General features: G+C 42.3%; 1 protein-coding gene across 2 annotated transcripts in view; it reads right to left on the minus strand.

The window, feature by feature from the left end:
* The window catches only part of TRIM24 (tripartite motif containing 24), a 150750-nt gene that overhangs the window by 25157 nt on the left and 107459 nt on the right, over positions 1-18134 (minus strand). Inside the window, exons 10-13 of one of the 2 annotated variants that reach the window (XM_026657486.2) lie at positions 13681-13845; positions 11503-11682; positions 9687-9822; positions 7314-7386 (exon numbers count right to left, since the gene is read on the minus strand). In XM_026657486.2, coding sequence (XP_026513271.1) covers positions 7314-7386; positions 9687-9822; positions 11503-11682; positions 13681-13845 — 554 coding nt within the window. Of the gene's footprint in view, positions 1-7313; positions 7387-9686; positions 9823-11502; positions 11683-13680; positions 13849-18134 lie in introns of both variants that reach the window. The other variant, XM_026657485.2, reaches the window with a different exon arrangement.

Here is an 18134-nt window from a genome sequence, read left to right on the forward strand (position 1 = left end):
AGCATAATAAAAGGGCGTGGGGAGGGAGAATGATGATCTAATCCCAGGACTGCAGAATTGCTCAGAGTTTTATTTTCTATAGGTCAGAAGTTTGGAATATAGCATTGTTTTTTTGTTTTTTGTTTTGGTCCCATGGTGAATGCACTTATCTCATTAAACTCCACCCAATACAAATTTTAACAAAACCTTAAAAATAGCAGTATTTTGGGAAGTTTTTGAGAGGAGAACAGTTACATTTTTGGAGAAAGTAAGTGTCATTCCAGCAATGTCAACTCAAACACCACACACTGGACTATATCCAGTCAGGGGAAGCACATCTATGTAGGACTTTCCTAGCAGAGCAGCAGGTGACTTTATGTGATGGTCCTTCCCTCAGAATCAGGTTCCATGTCACTGCTTTTGTGCATAATCATAACAAAGAGAGAAAGGACATCTTAACCTTAAGTTACGATGGAATTTCAATTTAATTCAAAACATAGGAGACTGCACCCAAAAGGAGAAGTTACTTACTGTATACAGTAACTGGAATTCTTTGAGATGTTTTGTCACTATGGATGCTCCACACAAGGATGTGCATAAGCCCATGCACTCATGACCAGAAATTTTTCAGTTAGCAGTGGCCACGGGTCTGCACCTGGGCTGTATGCCTCCTCGTGCCCCAGTATGACAGCCTATAGGGAGGAGCAGACCCATGCTACTCCAGTTCCTTCTCCACTTTTGAGCATGGTAAGACTCCAATGCAGAGGGGAAAGGAGAGTGGATGATGGAGCACCCATAGGGACCTAACACCTTGAAGAATTCCAGGTCCTGCCCAAAATAAGTAAACTCTCCTTCTTTGAGTTATTGTCCCTATGGGTGCTCCACGTGAAGAGACTCCCAAGCAGTACCTCAGTATGGAAGAGAGGATGTTAAGGAGGTGGATTCAGTACATTGTAGAACGGCTTCAAAGGCCATGTTAACTCTGGAGGCAGATACTAAAGCATATTGTATTAATTTAGATAGAATATATGGACCAAAAGTGTTAACATAACCCAATCACTGTCCAACTTTAAACAATTGTAAACAGTGTTGGAGGTTTCTGCTGTTAAAGTCTGATCCCATTCCCTAAAAGAATGAACAGGACAAAGCACACAATAGGGGAGAGAAAAGAACAGCAAAAATAAAAAAATGCAGGTTCTGTCTCCGGAGTTGATTCTTACTTGCATCCTCCCTGCTGGAAAAAAACATAGGTACAGCACAGTCTTATCAGCTACTTCAGACTGGCAAACTTGTACCAGCAATGGGATGTTTAGGACATTTAGCTGCCTCTTTCTGGTTGTAGGCTTATGGCAGTGTTGCAAAATAAACAGGCCTGGTGAGCTAAGCGAGGCCCTTAGACAGAAAGAAAAAGGAGAGAGAAAAAAGAAATAAGACAGGGAAGGAAAAGTATATGTGGGGGCAGGAGACAATGTCTCATATTCCAGGTGGTGGTTGGGATTCAGACGGACCTGGTGGCGCGCTGATGTCATCTGGTTCCCTCTGTGTCCTGGTCTGGTCAGGATAATGAAGGCCCAGAGTTCCAAGAGAAGGTGGGGGTGGCAGCTAGATGGTGAAGCTTGCTCCAGTAGCCAATTTTTCTACCAAAGTTTCTTTAAGGACCCCAGAAGGGAAGTATGGATGTGGAGGGGGGTGTCCTTCTGAGGGGGACCTCTGTCCAGTAGGAAAAGTATTGCAGCCTCCCTCACTTATTTCACACAGGCTACCAAATGACCTCCCCACCAGCAACAATAGTGTTCCACATTTTCAGTTTTTACCAATTTTCAGCAATAAAGTACTAGTTATTTTAATTAAAGGAGTTCAGTTTTTACTGATATACACCCATTTATCAATCCACTCAATTTTTAGGGGAATACTTATCTTTGTTAAACACTAATTTTTATCTGATTATTGTGTCCTGAAGCTCTGAGACTGAAGCAGATCCACGGTATAAAACACAGAACACACGCGGCAAAGGCTGGAAAATCAAATTGTCTCACAAAGAGATGCTGCCCACTTATTTCTTCGTGTCCATTTTAGTGTGGCACTGAATTTAAACGATCAATCCTCCACAGATAAAAACAGAGAAGGTAAAAAAAGATAAACATGGGGCAAAAACGCAAATCTATGCCTGAATATCAAAAGAAAATCAGTGCTTAGAAATTTGCAAGAAAAGTAAAGATGGGAGTGAAGAGGATTTATTGCACTGCAAGTACTGCAACATTGAGGTCAAGGTCAATGCTCACGCTGACAGAATAAAGAAGCACGTCAAAAGCAAGTGACACAAGTAGCTTAAAGAAGAAAGTGAGCTTTGGGATAAACAGTCAATATCTGGAGCTTTCACCAGGGCTTTAATGAAAGAGGACACAGCATGATCGTGTGCATGCTCTGTTTTGCTGGATAACCCCTGTTAATTGCAGAGGGGTCTATTGGTGACTTAGTGTAACAATACTGTCCAGCAGCAAAAACCCTTCCTAATGCAGACAACCTCACTCGTAAGTATCTGAAAGAAAATGATGCTTTAAGAACAGGAGTACTTGTGGCACCTTAGAGACTAACAAATTTATTTGAGCTCATGATACTTTAGTATCTAAACTGATGGAATGAACTGACAGAAATATGGTGACTGGTCTGATTTTTGACAAGTCTCCTGATGCTTTCGACCGTCCGATTCTTGACCTTCTGTTTTTTTATTTCAAAGCGAATAAATCCACATCATTTTGTGCTGATGGGACATTCATCCCCCCTGTTGACAGCTACTTTGTTGATGCAGCAATAACTGACATGTTTGACATGTACCAACTGACTTGGGAAAACATGGTCACAACTAACAGATTCTGCTTCCTACATGGCTAAGTTTGCATGGGAGACCAAACTCAACCAGAAACCCCGCCGCGACAGGTCTGGGGTTGGGGGAGAGGCATCTCTCACTGCTACAGCCCTGAACCCCTGTGTGGGGCTTAATAGGCAGCTACGCAGCCACACAGCTTAGAGGGAACTTGGACCACAACCTCCAAATCTTTCAGTGTTATGCCTCCCCAGAATAGCATTCCCCATCCTACAAGTACAGAATGACATTTTTTGTTCCTAGATGTATACATTTATATTTAGCCATATTAAAACACATTGTTTGCTTGCATCCAGTTTACCAAGAAATTCAAATTCCTCTGAATCAGCGACATGTCCTCTTCATAAATTATCCACCTCCTCAATTATTGAGCCATCTGCAAAATTTATCAGTGATGATTTTATGTTTTCTTCCACATCATTGATAAAATTGTTAAATAGCATTGTACCAAGAACTGATCTCTGTGGAACCCCACTGCAAACACATCTGCTCAGTGACGATTCCCCATTTACAATTACATTCAGACTTATCAGTTAGTCAGTTTTTAATCCAGTTAATGTGTGCCATGTTAAATTTATATTGTTCTAGTTTTTTAAATCAAAATCTCATGGTTGTAGAACGTGCGAAGACTTAAGCCTTGTTTTCACTACAGGGGAAATTCGATCTAAGCTACGCAATTTGAGTTACCTGAATAGCGTCACTCAAATCGACATAGCTTAGATCTACTTACCGTGGGGTCCACACTACGCAATGTTGTCGACTCCCTCCACTCTTCTCGATCCGGTGGAGTACAGGAGTCGAGGGGAGAGCGATCTGCAGTCGATATAGCGGGTCTTCACTAGACAAGCACTGAGAATCCTTCATTTGGCAAGTGGAATGCTGTGACAGCAGCTAAGTGACCATTGACAGAGCTCTGGGACAAACCCAGTAGGTTTTAGATTCCGATGGGAATAGAGAATGAACATAAGGGAAGATTTGGCAGGAGATATGGGGTTTTGGGTGCATCAAATCTGGCAATATTTCCACTTCTGCAGGTACCAATGATAGGCCTGCTCACTCTGGAGATACCCAGTGATGTCAGACTGTGCCAGGAGAGATGGTTTCTTCAAAGACTCCATATTGTTTGAGGCGTTCCTCCATTTGGGGGAGTCCAACAACAGCACTAACATCTCAGCACCATGCCCAGTGGGAGACTCAGTGATACCTACACTGGGACATGAGGTCTCCCTAATCCCAAATCCAAGTGAAGACTTTTCTCTCTCCTCTTAGTCTATCAGGGGAGTGGGGTCTCTTATGTTTGGCCGTCTTCTGAGAGATCAAACGCAGCCCCTAGTTACTGGAATTCACAGCCAGAGCAGATGAAGTCTCTGGAGTACTCTGTGTGGCTGAATCTGATGTACAAAATGGAAGTTGGATCCCACAAGTCTAAGGGAGCGCTCCATGAGGAGCAGTTTTAAACCGTCTTCCCTCAGTTTACAAGATATGCTCTTGAATCCTGCATTTGGACAGGATCTGGGCTTCTGCAAGGGAGTGGAGGCAGCTAGCATTTCCATCACTGAGGGGGAAGAACCTGTGGCAGGTCTAGCAAGGTGTGAATCCTAGGGCCTTCTGGCATAACCTGCTAAGCAAGCCATGGTCAAAAAGGCCTGAGGAAAAAAGGAAGGATCTGACCTTGAAGAAAAAAAGGAGGGGTGAGGCACAGGAAGGGGAGGGACACAATAGAAGCACAAACCCTGCTAAGAACTAAAAACTTAAATAAGCTACTAAGAAAAGATTAAAAAAAAAGATTATAAAGAAGCAACTGCCTCAGCTAGATAGCAGACACTACATAACTCTGTGTTGAGCTATGGGCAACTGAGAAGGTATTGGGAGTGGTGCAGGTCTTCTCCTTCCTACATGCCCTCATACCCGAGTACGTAGAGGCATACTATAAAGGCATAGACCTGCAGATACTGTTAACAGAAAAGTCTCTGGTTAAGAGTGTACAGGGGCATGCACATCACGTGGAGCTCCTACAGGGACAATCATTTGAATTAAACTTATTTATTTTGTGTGAGTAGATTTTGCAGACATCTAATGTATTTCAAAATTTATGTATAAATAAAACTTTTAACTTGGACATCATAAGAAGATACAGCACCTTCATGACTTTTACTATACAAATAAAAGAACAAGAAATATTCTGTTAAAAGTATCTGAATTTCCACTTCCAGTAGCACGAACACATTCTCTGCTTTTTCTCAACATGAAAACTTAACTCTATATTAATTTTATGCCCTGATTTATTGGAACACATTAACAGACCTGCTCTTCAGACAGCATTGTTTAACTATTTGTTCATGAATATTCCATCATTTCTAGGGTTGTCAAGCAATTAAAAAAATTAATTACGATTAATCACACTGTTAAACAATAATAGAATAACATTTATTTAAATATTTTTGTATGTTTTCTACATTTTTAAATATATTGATTTCAATTACAACACAGAATACAAAGTGTATAGTGCTCACTTTATTTATTACAAGTATTTTCACTGTAAAAAACAAATACTATTTTTCAATTCACTCAATACAAGTACTGTAGTGCAATCTCTATCATGAAAGTTGAATTTACAAATGTAGAATTATGTACAAAAAAAATTGCATTCAAAAATAAAACAATGTAAAATTTTAGCGCCTGCAAGTCCACTCAGTCCTACTTCTTGTTCAGACAATCACTCAGACAAACAAGTTTGTTTATATTTGCAGGAGATAATGCTGCCCGCTTCTTGTTTACAATGTCACCTGAAAGTGAGAACAGGCATTCCCATGGCACTGTTGTAGCCGGCACGACAAGATATTTACATGCCAGATGCGCTAAAGATTCATATGTCCCTTCATGCTTCAACCACCATTACAGGGGACATGCGTCCATGCTGATGACAGGTTCTGCTCGATAACAATCCAAAGCAGTGCAAACCGATACATGTTCATTTTCATTATCTGAGTCAAGATGCCACCAGCAGAAGATTGATTTTCTTTTTTGGTGGTTCAGGTTCTGTAGTTTCCTCATTGGAGTATTGCTCTTTTAAAACTTTTTAAAAGCATGCTCCACACCTCGTCTCAGATTTTGGAAGGCACTTCAGATTCTTAAACTTTGGGCTGAGTGCTGTAGCCATCTTTCGAAATCTCACATTGGTACCTTCTTTACGTTTTGTTAAATCTGCATTGAAAGTGTTCTTACAATGAACAACGTGCTGGGTCATCATCTGAGACTGCTATAACATGAAATATATGGCAGAATGCAGGTAAAACAGAGCAGGGGACATACAATTCTCCCCCAGGCAGTTCAGTCACAAATTTAATTAATGCAATTTTTTTTTTTAAACAAGCGTCATCAGCATGGAAGCATGTCTTCTGGAATGGTGGCCGAAGCACAAAGGGGCATACGAATGTTTAGTATATCTGGCATGTAAATACCTTGCAATGCCAGCTACAAAAGTGCCATGCAAATGTCTGTTCTCACTTTTTGGTGACACTGTAAGTAAGAAGAGGGCAACATTATCTCCTGTGAATTTAAACAAACTTGTTTGTCTTAGCGATTGGCAGAAGAAGAAGTAGGAGTGAGTGGATTTGTAGGCTCTGAAGTTTTACACTGTTTTGTTTTTAAGTGCAGTTAGGTAACAAACAAACCAAAAATCTACATTTGTAAGTTGCACTTTCAAGACAAAGATTGCACTATAGTACTTGTATGAGGTGAATTGAAAAATACTATTTCTTTGGTTTATAATTTTTACAGTGCAAATATCTGTAATAAAAATTATATACAATTTGATTTCAATTACAACACAGAATACAATATGTATGAAAAATGTAGAAAAACATCCAAAATATTTAATACATTTCAACTGGTATTCTATTGTTTAACAGTGCAATTAAACTGCAATTAATAACAATTAATTTTTTTGAGTTAATTGTGTGAGTTAACTGTGATTAATCGCCCTAATCATTTCTTTATTTTTGTAGTCTCAAAATATCTAGTACTCACTTAACTGACCGTATTATGGTTAAAGCTTCTTATTTACAATCCTCTCTGTAAAGCTGATTTCTCAAATCTGAAGTTACTTATGGTTCAGTGAGGATTTTCTGGTCCAGAATTTAAAAAAAAACAGTTGTATAACTGTCATGAACTTTACATCATTATTTACAGTACATGGTTATCAAAACATTTGATCAAGGTGTCAATCTCACAGCTACCATAAGTTTAACACATTACAAGTCTTTAATGTGCCATTAATAAATTAGACATGAAGAGTATTACAATAAAGCCATCAGAAATGGTCTCTCAGAGGAAGTGACATGGCAAACCTTGACATAGATTACTGGTGAAAGGTTCTGTTAACTGCAGTCGCATGCATATAGTGTCCTTTGAGACTGAAGCTATGTTTTTTTTCAACTGGTCTGCTTACCTGCCTCTGCTTCCAACACTGGAGGCACTGGGTGAGCGAATTGGAGGGTGGACACTGGTCATAGTTACTTGTCCTAAAAAGCAGAAAATTGGGGAGGCGGGGGGGGGAGAAACAACCAGGTTTGTTCATACAAGAAATCTTGCATTTAATTTTCTTATAGAGAAGAACGGAGATTTGTGTATAAGTATTCATTTTGATCTCTTGATATTGATTGTTCAGACCACCCTACACATTCTATTTGTAAAACAGACCAGAATAGGTTTCTTCCTCTCCCCTACAGTGACTTTGGTCATTCTTTACTCATTTAACCGAAGGCTAGAAAAGAATGAGGCATTTTATCCTGCACATTTCCAGTCCAGAGTATTTGTTCACTCTTTTTAAATAAAAGTATTAGAGAAGGCAAAATAATGAAATTCAGAGAGAGTGAGTATGCACTTACTGACAGATGGAAAAATCACCACCTGCTAAGTGGAAAAAAGAATGATTTCACTGCTGTAGGTATGTTCATTGGAAAGATATGCTTCACAACAAGCAAATACATAGCTGTAATACAGGAATTTATAAAGTGCTAAAATAACTTTAGCTACTGGAACTAGGAAAGGAGTAACTGCAGAAAGTCTGACATTTTGTGATGTTCACAGCTTCTGCAATGTATTTGTGTTCTTTCAACCCACAATTAAACACTTCTCCATCTGATCTCACAATAGCAGAGTTCCCTCTCTAACCACAATCTCATCTTCTTCAGCATCTTCCATCTGTCCTCTGCTCTTATACCTCTGACCTCCAATCCAACATCCATGACTTCAGCATACCTAGACCACTCTGCTGTAGGACTCAGCTATCAGTGGCTCAACTCAATTCTCTCCATCATACTGGACTCCTTCACCTGTCTCTCTCACAGTAAAATCCATTCCACTAACCCCAATTTCCTCTTCCTCCACTCATGAGCACCCCGAAGAAAGTCCCAGAGGCAAGAACTTCTTCCATTACAAACTTATTCTCCCCTCCTACAATTTCCTCACCTTTCTCCTTAACCTTACAGTCCCATTAGGTACCTTTACCACACAATGTAACACTAGGATATTCCTCATCCTAGATCCTACCTTGTACAACTACCACCTCATGTCCCTCTCCCTGACTTGGATCTTAACCCTCCCCACCACCACAACACAGGTTTCCAGCTTCCCCACTCTACTGTAATTGCTTTAACTTAATTGTCTTTAATTACCTCTTCATGGTCAAACCTCGGTGTTTCTCCTCCATCCTCATCCTCTTCAACCTTTCAGCCATCTCAAATAGCTGATCATACTCCATCTTCTTAAAATGTTGCCTTCCCATTGTTTTCACAATTCCGTACTGTCTTAATTTTCCTACCTCTGTGGTCATTCATTCAGCCTTTCAATGGCTGAACTACCTTCTCTTTCCCTCCATTAGTTTCCAGGCCACTAATGGCCCACTTTTATTTTCCCTCTCTACATCTTTTCCCTATGTAACCTCATCTATTTGTATGCTGCAACTATTTTCTCTGTACAGCTGACTACGAAATCTAACTCTCCACTCCTGAGTTCTCTCTCTCCACCCAATTCTTCATTAGTTCATTGCTCTGACTTTTCTGGTTCCCTTGCCATCAACAAAAGCAAAACTTAGCCAAAACCAAATTTTGTCTTCCCTTATAAGCCCTCCATGCTTCTTAACTCTCTCTGTCACAGTAGACATCATCACCATTATACCTATCACTCAGGCTTGTAACTTGGTTATCAACTTTGACTCCATTCTCTGTCTAGAGCTTCACATCACAGCTATCTAAATCTTGTGGCTCACATACTCAGGGTCTAACTGATCTCCATATGTGGGGTTGGGAGGGAATTTTCTTCTCAATCAAATTGGCAGTGACTGTGGAAGGGTGAGGGGTTTGCCTTCCTCTGCAGTGTATGGGTAGAGGTCATTGACAAAGATTATCTGGGTATATCTGTTCCCTGTCATTATGGGGGGCTTGGGGTACTGATGTACTTCGGTCCCTCCTATTCTCTCCTTGTGGCACTTAATAGTGTCGTTGCTTATGAGCTGTAATACTTTGGTATAATTTCAGTTGTTGGGTTTAGTGTGTGAGGGTTGAGTGATCATGGTGGCCTGTGATATACAGGAGGTCAGACTAGATCTGATCTTTTTATCTCTGACCCCAATGCTAAAACTCTTAGTCAGGCCCTCATCTCCCATTTGATCAATGCCAGCCTTCTCCCTTGCCTTGAACTTGTGAGTATGGTGTAATAAGCTAGATTATAATACATTACGTTGATAAATGGGAACTCTGAGATCAGGGAGTAAAGTGCTAGATTCCCCACTACACCATTTAAATCAGGTTAATCACCATACCCAAGAGGCCTGGAGATGGCACTGATGAATTTGGTGACTGGACGGTTCTGTTTGAAGGGGGTTTTGGCTGGCTCTGCTCCACAATACCATCTTTCCTTACAATGTTATCCAGTGTAATGTTTCCCGTACACTCAATCTAAAAGATGAAAGAAAGGAGGTTATTGTTAAGACAAAAATAACATGATCAATATAGCCACCTTATCAGACTTTATCTTAGTTTGCACGTCCACACCCTCTTTCAACATGTTCTTTTTTATTTAAATGAAATAAATGAGCAACATGCAAATATATACAATTCAAAGATTCACCCAATAAGCAACCCAACATGTTCCACATGTGCGGAGTACATCCTGGCCAGAGGACATGCATATTCAGTAGAAAAGTAGAAAGTGTCAGCGAATTGGTTATGTCTTTTCAGCCATGACACATGAGGTTAGAACAATGAGACACCTGTTTTAGAGGAAAACCAGTCTCAATTTATCATCCCAGCCCACTGAAATTGTCACACATGCTGCAGGATTAGAGAAATGGCCTTTGAAACACCAATCTCTGAATAAGCGTGGCTAGAAAATACAAATCACTTTAGGATCATAATTTTCTAAAGCATTCACATGGCAAGCTGCACCTTGCAAATCCATCTGTAGCAGCTGCACTGACCTTTGACACTTACTATACATTAGTGTGATCATGTGACTACTGTGAAGTGTTCAGAAAAAGTACATTATATTGTTCTTAATCACTACTAATATAGTGAGGTATCTAATAGCATGTACTCAGTGATACACAAGTGAAACATGCATGCAGAACAATGGTAAAGTACTTGTCACGGATTCAAATTACATGTTTATGATTGCAGTGTGATGTGTTTTGTGTGTGTTAACTAAGTATCTTAAAACAATTTTAAATGATGGGGTATCCAGTTCTCATCACATTGTGTTATCACAATGCCTCTGCCAATGTTTTCAATTAAAAAAATAAAAGATAAAAAGGTTATCCAAGATTTGAGAGCAACTCACAAGGACCAGGAGACAGGAGGAAGAAACAGGGATGAATAGCAAATTACTACTATAAAGCATGAAATTTCAGTTATTCATAAACTGTTGAGACCTGTTTAAGTGCACTTTTCTTATTTTTGACACAATGAAGTAGATCGCTTACAGCTCAAAATCTCTATTTGGCCCTCCGATAAAGATGTAGTAATCTGAAGAGACTCTTACTGTATTCCAGTTCAAAGTCTATTAGATAAAATACAGCAAGATTATGACACTCCTTCCCCTCCTACCACACAAAAATTGTGGGAGATGAGCTCCTAACCCCCATTCCCACCCATAGGAAAAAAAATACTGAATGTGCTGATGAAGAAAAATTACTTCAGCCTAGCACTGTACATTAATATCTACATGGGACAGACTTTCAGTTATACAGAAACCTCAGTAATATAGTACTGAGACCCTAGATTTATATCATGTACTATTACATGTCATGGGTATTGATGACCAAAGCTGAGGAAACTCATTTTTTATTAGCAGCAACTGAAGAAGATGACAGATGAAGGCTAGTAGGTGTCTACATAAGAAGAGTAAAATTGCATTCTTCATTCTTACTCTTCCTGCCAGTCCTAAATCCCTGAAAGGCAGTGTCTCCAGAACAGTGTAGGAGCATGAAGGAAAACCTGAACTGTTGCTTTCTATATTGTACCAGTTTAGTAGGTAGGTAAAGAATTTCAGTGTCAAAGACTTTTCCATTGATCACCATTTGCAAACAGTAAATTCACTTTAAAATAAAAGCTGTAAACCACTGCTTGTGTTACTCTTACATCAGGAAGAGAAGGTAGGGTATAAGAACTACCCACTGGAGAACTCAGATCTATCATGGGTGGACCAAATGTCTTCCCATCATACCCTGCAGCACTAGTAACAGTGGGACTGGAAGGGGTGGAGGTAGTGCTGCTTGCAGTTGACGGGGCAGCTGAAGCTTGTCCACTGCTTATTTGCCACTAAAACAAAACAAAACAAAACACAACCAGAATTCATCATTGTTCTTTTGCATGGTAGAAGACATCTATTACATAATCTGACCCTAATATGTTTGAACCAAGCAAGCGGCAACACAAAAGCAAAATGAGTTGAAATTAGAACTGAAATTCACATTTGCTTTGTAGTCTCAAATTGTGACTCACTAGAAATGGAAAAAAAGAGAAATAAGAGGTAGGACAAATGTATGAGATTTTTAAAAATCTTAAAATGTAATTTATTTCCTGCTGATAACATGTATTAGTAGTTACATGTGTGAACATGCACAATGTTGCAGAGGGACAGAATAGTTTTAGTGGAATAAATGCACTATCGACAATGGGCTGAATGTGAAAAGCTGCTCCTGTATTTTTAGTACTGTAAACTAGGTACTGTTATTTAAGTGGACAGTGGAACGAAGTTGGGATGGTTTTTTTTTTTTAAATGATTTAAAAGGACTTGTAAAGCAATCGATCTTCTCTTTGATTCAACTCACGTGACTGTGATAGCCATGGCACTATTATTCCATTTCTTAGGTCACAGACCAGTGTTTCATTCCTTCCTATGGTGGCAAGATACTCTGCTCTTTTTAAGCGTACAACAAACCTTAAATCGTCGTTGGTTCATTGGTATTTGCCTCACTGAGCAGCTAGAAAGTATCTGAAGTATTCACTCTTATCCCCACATAACTGCTGATCAACTGGGGATTGATCACTTGCAGCAGAAGGTCCGCAACTGTGGAATTTCTTTCCTCTCTTCATCTGTAAGAGTCCAGGTAGCTCCAGAGCCTAGTGGAAGCTCCAGCTTTTTAATCAGGCTTTTGCCGGTTTACTGGTGCAGTACCCAGGAGGGAAATTAGAGGGCGGGGTTTTCTACTCTATTTGTTCATGGACTGCAGTGAACAGAATGTGTGTTTGTGTTAAGTTTTGAAGGCCGCCCAGAAGTCAGTGATAGATACAAAATAAACATAGCAATAAATTAAAGCAAACATTTAAACCATAATTCACTCAAGCGACATCTACACTACAGCACTTATTACAGCACAGCTGCACTGATGCAGCTGTGCTGCTGTAGTGCTTGTGGTGAAGATGCTCTAAGCCAGTGGTGGGCAACCTGCGACCCATTAGGGTAATCTGTTGTCGGGCCACGAGACAGTTTGTTTACATTGATCGTCCGCAGGCACAGCCACCCGCAGCCCCCAATGGCCGCAGTTTGTTGTTCCCGGCCAAATGGGAGCTGCGGGAAGCAGCGGCCAGCACATCCCTGTGGCCCACACTGCTTCGTGCAGCTCCCATTGGCCGGAAACGGCGAACCACACACACTGGGAGCTGCGGGCAGCCGTGCCTGCAGATGATCAATGTAAACAAACTGTCTCGCGGCCCACCGGTGGACTACCCTACAGGCCGCAGGTTGCCCACTGCTGCCCTAAGCCGACGGGAGAGAACTCTCCCATTGGCTTAGTAACTCCTGTCTCTGCTAGTGGCGGTAGCTATACCAACGAGAGAGATAGTACTGTCTACACCAGTGCTTAGGTCAGTACAACTTATATCGCTCAGAGGTATGGTTTATTTACACCCCTGACGACATAAGTTATACCGAAGTAACATGTTGTGTAGACAAAGTCTAACTCTTCCACTAGTCAAAGTAGTTGGAATGGACTGGACTTGACAATTAACTCATTTCAAAATCATCAGGTATCTTGTCATGGACTAGACCACTGGTTCTCAACTTGCAGGCCACTTGCGGCCCAATCAACACACAGCTGTATGGCCCAGAGACTCTATATATTGTGTGGATGCGGCCCACATAATAGAGGGAGCTGCATATGCAGCCCACAATGGTAAATAGGTTGATTATCACTGGACTAGACAGTAATCTATTCACTGTAAATCTACCCTGGAAAAGTAAGGAATGTAAGTTATAAAATGAATAGACATAGTATTCAATTTTTATTTTTGGGTGGGTGAGTGGAAAAAGTTTACCTGTTTAATAGCTTGCTGTGCCAAGAACGCCATCTGCAATGGGTTGGGCTTTATTGTTAGTCTCGGTACATTCTGGTTCTGGGGACCCCTCATTTGTTGAGCAGGAAGAATTGACCCATTAGAGTTGGGATTGTGATTCTGAAAGTTAATCAAGCGTGGAGGTGGCTGCTGGAAGAGACAGACAATCCCCTCAGTTAGCTGTCTGAGGACTGACACCAAACACTCCAGAAAAAACTTGTTCCTCAACCTCCCATTTTAACTCTTAAAATACATGACAAATATAGTACTAAATCATTCACTCAAATGCAAGATGAAATCAGATCTTAGCATTGATGCACCTTGACAATTAAGAGTAAAATATAACAGGTTACAATTAATTATTCTACCCGAACTAATCACTGGGGAAAATTGTGTAATGATATGAAAAGAGGACGTTACTTACCTCTAACTGGCGGCTCTTCTGTATCCCACTGTGGGTTACGCCTGGGCACCATGTGCCTGGAGCCGGAGAATTTGAAAGCAGTGTCCGTTGGTCTGCACATGCGCCCTGGCTCACTTTGTGCCTCTGACCGAGGGGATGAAGGGTGGGGCAGACCGATCGCCTCTCCAGCTCCTTCTCTATCACGAACCAGATAAGATCCGAAGCAGAGGGGAAGGAGGACGTATAGTGGAATACAGGTAAGGATCATGCATCCAAAAGAACCTCCAGCTAGATAAGTAACCACCTCCTCTTCTTGGAGTGATGGTGCCTATTGCATTCCACTGTAGGTGATTGACAAGCAGTACCTAAGCAGGAGGAGGGTTTGAGGATGTAGACAGTAGGGCTGAGCAGAGTACCACCATCCCAAAGGAGGTATCGGCAGAAGAGTCCTGCACCAGTCCATGCTGTCTTGCAAATGTGTGAACCGAGCCCCATGTGGTTGCTTTATAGATGTTTAGGAAGGGTACCTCTTGAAGAGATGCCATGGTTGTTGCTTATGCTCTGGTGGAACAAGGTTAGAAAGCGGAGAGTAGAATGCAGCCAGAAATCTATTTGGAGATTCTCTGGGTGGAGAGGACATGCCCTCTGATTCTTTTTTCTATAGCGACAAACAGTCTTGGGGAATAATTGATTGGTTTTGTTCTCTGTAGGTAAAAAGCCCAGGCTCGCCAAACATTGAGGGAATGGAGTCTTTATTCCTCTGTGGAAGCATGCAGTTTTGGGAAGATCACAGGTAACTGAATGGATTGGTTAAGGTTAAATTCCTAAGCTACTTCAGGGGGTATTTGGGGTATAGACACAAATAAACCTTATCCTTATGGAATTTGTGTATGGAGGATCTGTCGTCACCACTCCAAGTTCATCAACCCTACTCGCTGAGGTGATGGCTACAAGGAAAGCAACCTTTATGGAAAGAAGGGACATGGAGCAAGTAGCTAAAGGCTCAAAGTGGAGCCTCATGAGTACAGAGAGAACAAGGTTTAGGTTCCACTGGGGAGTAGGTTTCTGAATAGATGGGAAGGTTCTTATTAGGCCTTTCCAGAACCTACTGGTCAGTGAATATGGGAAGACCAAGTAGCCCTGCGAAGGTGGATGGTATGTGCTGATCGTTGCTAAATGAATTCGCAAGGAGCTGACAGACATCTGATGTTTTCAAAGATAGAATACAGTCCAAGATGACTAGGAGAGAGTAGTCTCTGGGAGGATGCCTCTTTTGTGTGCTCAAGAAAAGAAGTGCTTCCATTTAGCTAGGTAGCATTTTCTAGTAGACTCCTGTCTACTATTAGAGAGGATGATTCATACGGTTGTGAGGCATGAACATTCTAGGGATGATGCCTATCCAAATACCAAACAGTCTCAGGATGATACCCATTCAAATACTGAGGACTCATGGGAGGTGGACGTGGGTCAAAATGCTTGTTCTTGCCCTGCCACTGGGTCAGGAGCTTGGAGAACATTGGGAGGACGAGTGGTGGTTGGGATGATATGTAGGAGGTTGGGAAATCAGAACGGTCTGGGCCAGAAGCGGACAATCAGGATGACCCGTGCACTGTCCTCCTGGATTTTGTGCAGAACTCGTAGCAGGAACGGTAGCAGAGGGAAGATATAGCTGTACTGGTCCAACCAGGGAAGAAGCAGATTGTCACCCTAGGAGTGGCGACCCAGGGCTCCTCGGAAGCAATATGTAGTGCATTTCCTGTTTGTTTCAGAGGTGAACAGATCCCTGGTTGGGGTTCCACATAGAGGGAAAATATTGTGCAGAACCAAGTGGTGGAGCTCCTGCTTGTGGTTGACGATGAAATGTCTGCTGAGGGAATCTGCAAGTAAATTTTGCTTCCCCAGAAGGTAGGCTTCCAATAGGGTGATTTGATTGCTGATACTCCAGTTCCAAGGGCTGACCACTTCTGCGCACAGGGAGACTGGTCTTGCTCCTCCCTGTTTGTTGACATAGAAGACAGTCGTAACGTTGTTTGACATACGGACACAGTGAATACGGATGAAGGGAACAAAGGAGACTCATGCCTTCAAGACTGCTTGCAACTCCAGGATATTGACATGCATTCTGGACTCTTGAGATATCCAAGCACCTTGTGCTGTGTCACTGTTCATGTGGCCCTCCCAACCTAATAGGGATGCATCTGTAATAATGGTCCTGTCCGCAGAGGAAGGGAGAAAGGGCATGACCATGCATACCTGATGAGGATTTGTCCACCATAGCAGGGAAGACACTACCCTGGGCTGGAGCTGTCACCATGAGGTTCGTGGAATGGCGGCTTGGGGAGTATATCAACTGCAGCCATGTTTGAAGCCAACAAAGGTGGTTTAGCGAAGGGTGGGGACCTAGGTCAGATGGCCATGTACACCTACAAGAGACAGATATGTCTTGACTGGTACTTGAGGATTACTTGTGATGTAAGCTATGATATGGTTCATGGTCTGTAACCTGTCCTTGAGCAGGTATGCTCTTGTTGTGATAGAATTTAAGGTTGCCTTGATGAAGTTCAGAGATTGCATGGGAATGAGAACAGATTTTTCTGTGTTTACACTGATTCCCAACGAGGAGAGGATGTGTAGCATCAGGGAAGTTGATGCATAGGCTTCCTGGCAGGACTTGGCAACAAGGATCCAGTCATCGAGGTAGGGGAATACAATGAGACCACAACATCTGACATGGGCTGCTACTATGGAGAATATCTTGATGAAGACTCTGGGAGCGATCACTATTCTGAACGGGAGTGCTCTATACTGAAAATGGTTAGAATCCACCATGAATCTGAGAAAGCGTCTGTGGGCAGGATGAATATCTATGTGAAAGTAGGCATCCTTCATATCGAGATCCATGAACTATATGCCATTTTCTAAAGATGGACCTATTGCTGCCAATGTGACCATGCAAAATCTGAGTTTATAAATGAAGTGGTTGAGATGGTGGAGGTCGAGAATTGGTTTCCAACTGCCCTTCTTTTTGGTATCAGGAAGTAGGACAAATAAAACCCTCCTCCTTGGTATTGAGGAGGGACATGTACTATTGCTCCTTGCTGCAGTAACAAGGTTGCCTCTTTTGAGAATACTCGCGTGAGAGTGGTCCCCTAAGGGGTGGTGAGGGTTTTGGAGGAGGTAGGGATGCAAACTCAATTGGATAGCCAGAATGGATGACATTTAGCACCCATTTATCTGTTATCACACTCCAGGTGTTGAAAAAGAGTGTGTTTCATGGCTCTCGAGCACCCATCAAAAATAACGTTAAGGCAGTGGCTGAGACTGAGATGCCAAGCTTGTTGCAGAGAGTGTAGGAAAGCAGGACTTTTGAAACCTCTGTCTCCTACGTGGTGGTTCATAGGCCCTCTGAAGGAAAAACTGCTGAGCCATGTGTCTAGATTTAACCAGTGGGCAGTGAAACTTCTTCTTAAGGGCAGGTGCGTATATCTTCAGCAAGTGGAGGATAGCCCTGGAATCCTTCAGGGTATGGAGAGACTTGTCCATCTTCTGATTAAAGTGGTGCGATTCATCAAAGGGGAGGTTCTCAATAGTATACCTGGACCTCCCTAGGGAACCGACACATAGGAACCATGATTCCCTGTGCATGACAAAGGCAGTAGCCATAGCTCTAGAGCAGGGGTGGCCAACCTGTGTGTCCGGAGCCACATGCGGCTCTTCAGAAGTTAATATACGCCTCCTTGTATAGGCACCGATTCCAGGGCTGGAGCTACAGGCACCAACTTTCCAATGTGCCGGGGGGTGCTCACTGCTCAACCTCTAGCTCTGCCACAGGCCCTACCCTCACTCCACCCCTTCCTGCACCCTCCCCTGAGCCTGCCATGCTCTCGCTCCTCTCCCTCCCCCCCAGAGCCTCCTGCACGCCACAAAACAGCTGATCAGGAGGTGAGGGATGGGGGGGGGCGAGGCGCTGATCAGTGGGGCTGCCAGTGGGGGCGGGAGGCGCTGGGAGCCGGGGGGGGGGGGGGGGGGGGGG

This window comes from Terrapene carolina, unplaced genomic scaffold, assembly GCF_002925995.2.
Source record: "Terrapene carolina triunguis isolate 2854851 unplaced genomic scaffold, T_m_triunguis-2.0 Scaffold247, whole genome shotgun sequence".
Lineage (NCBI taxonomy): Eukaryota > Metazoa > Chordata > Testudines > Emydidae > Terrapene > Terrapene triunguis.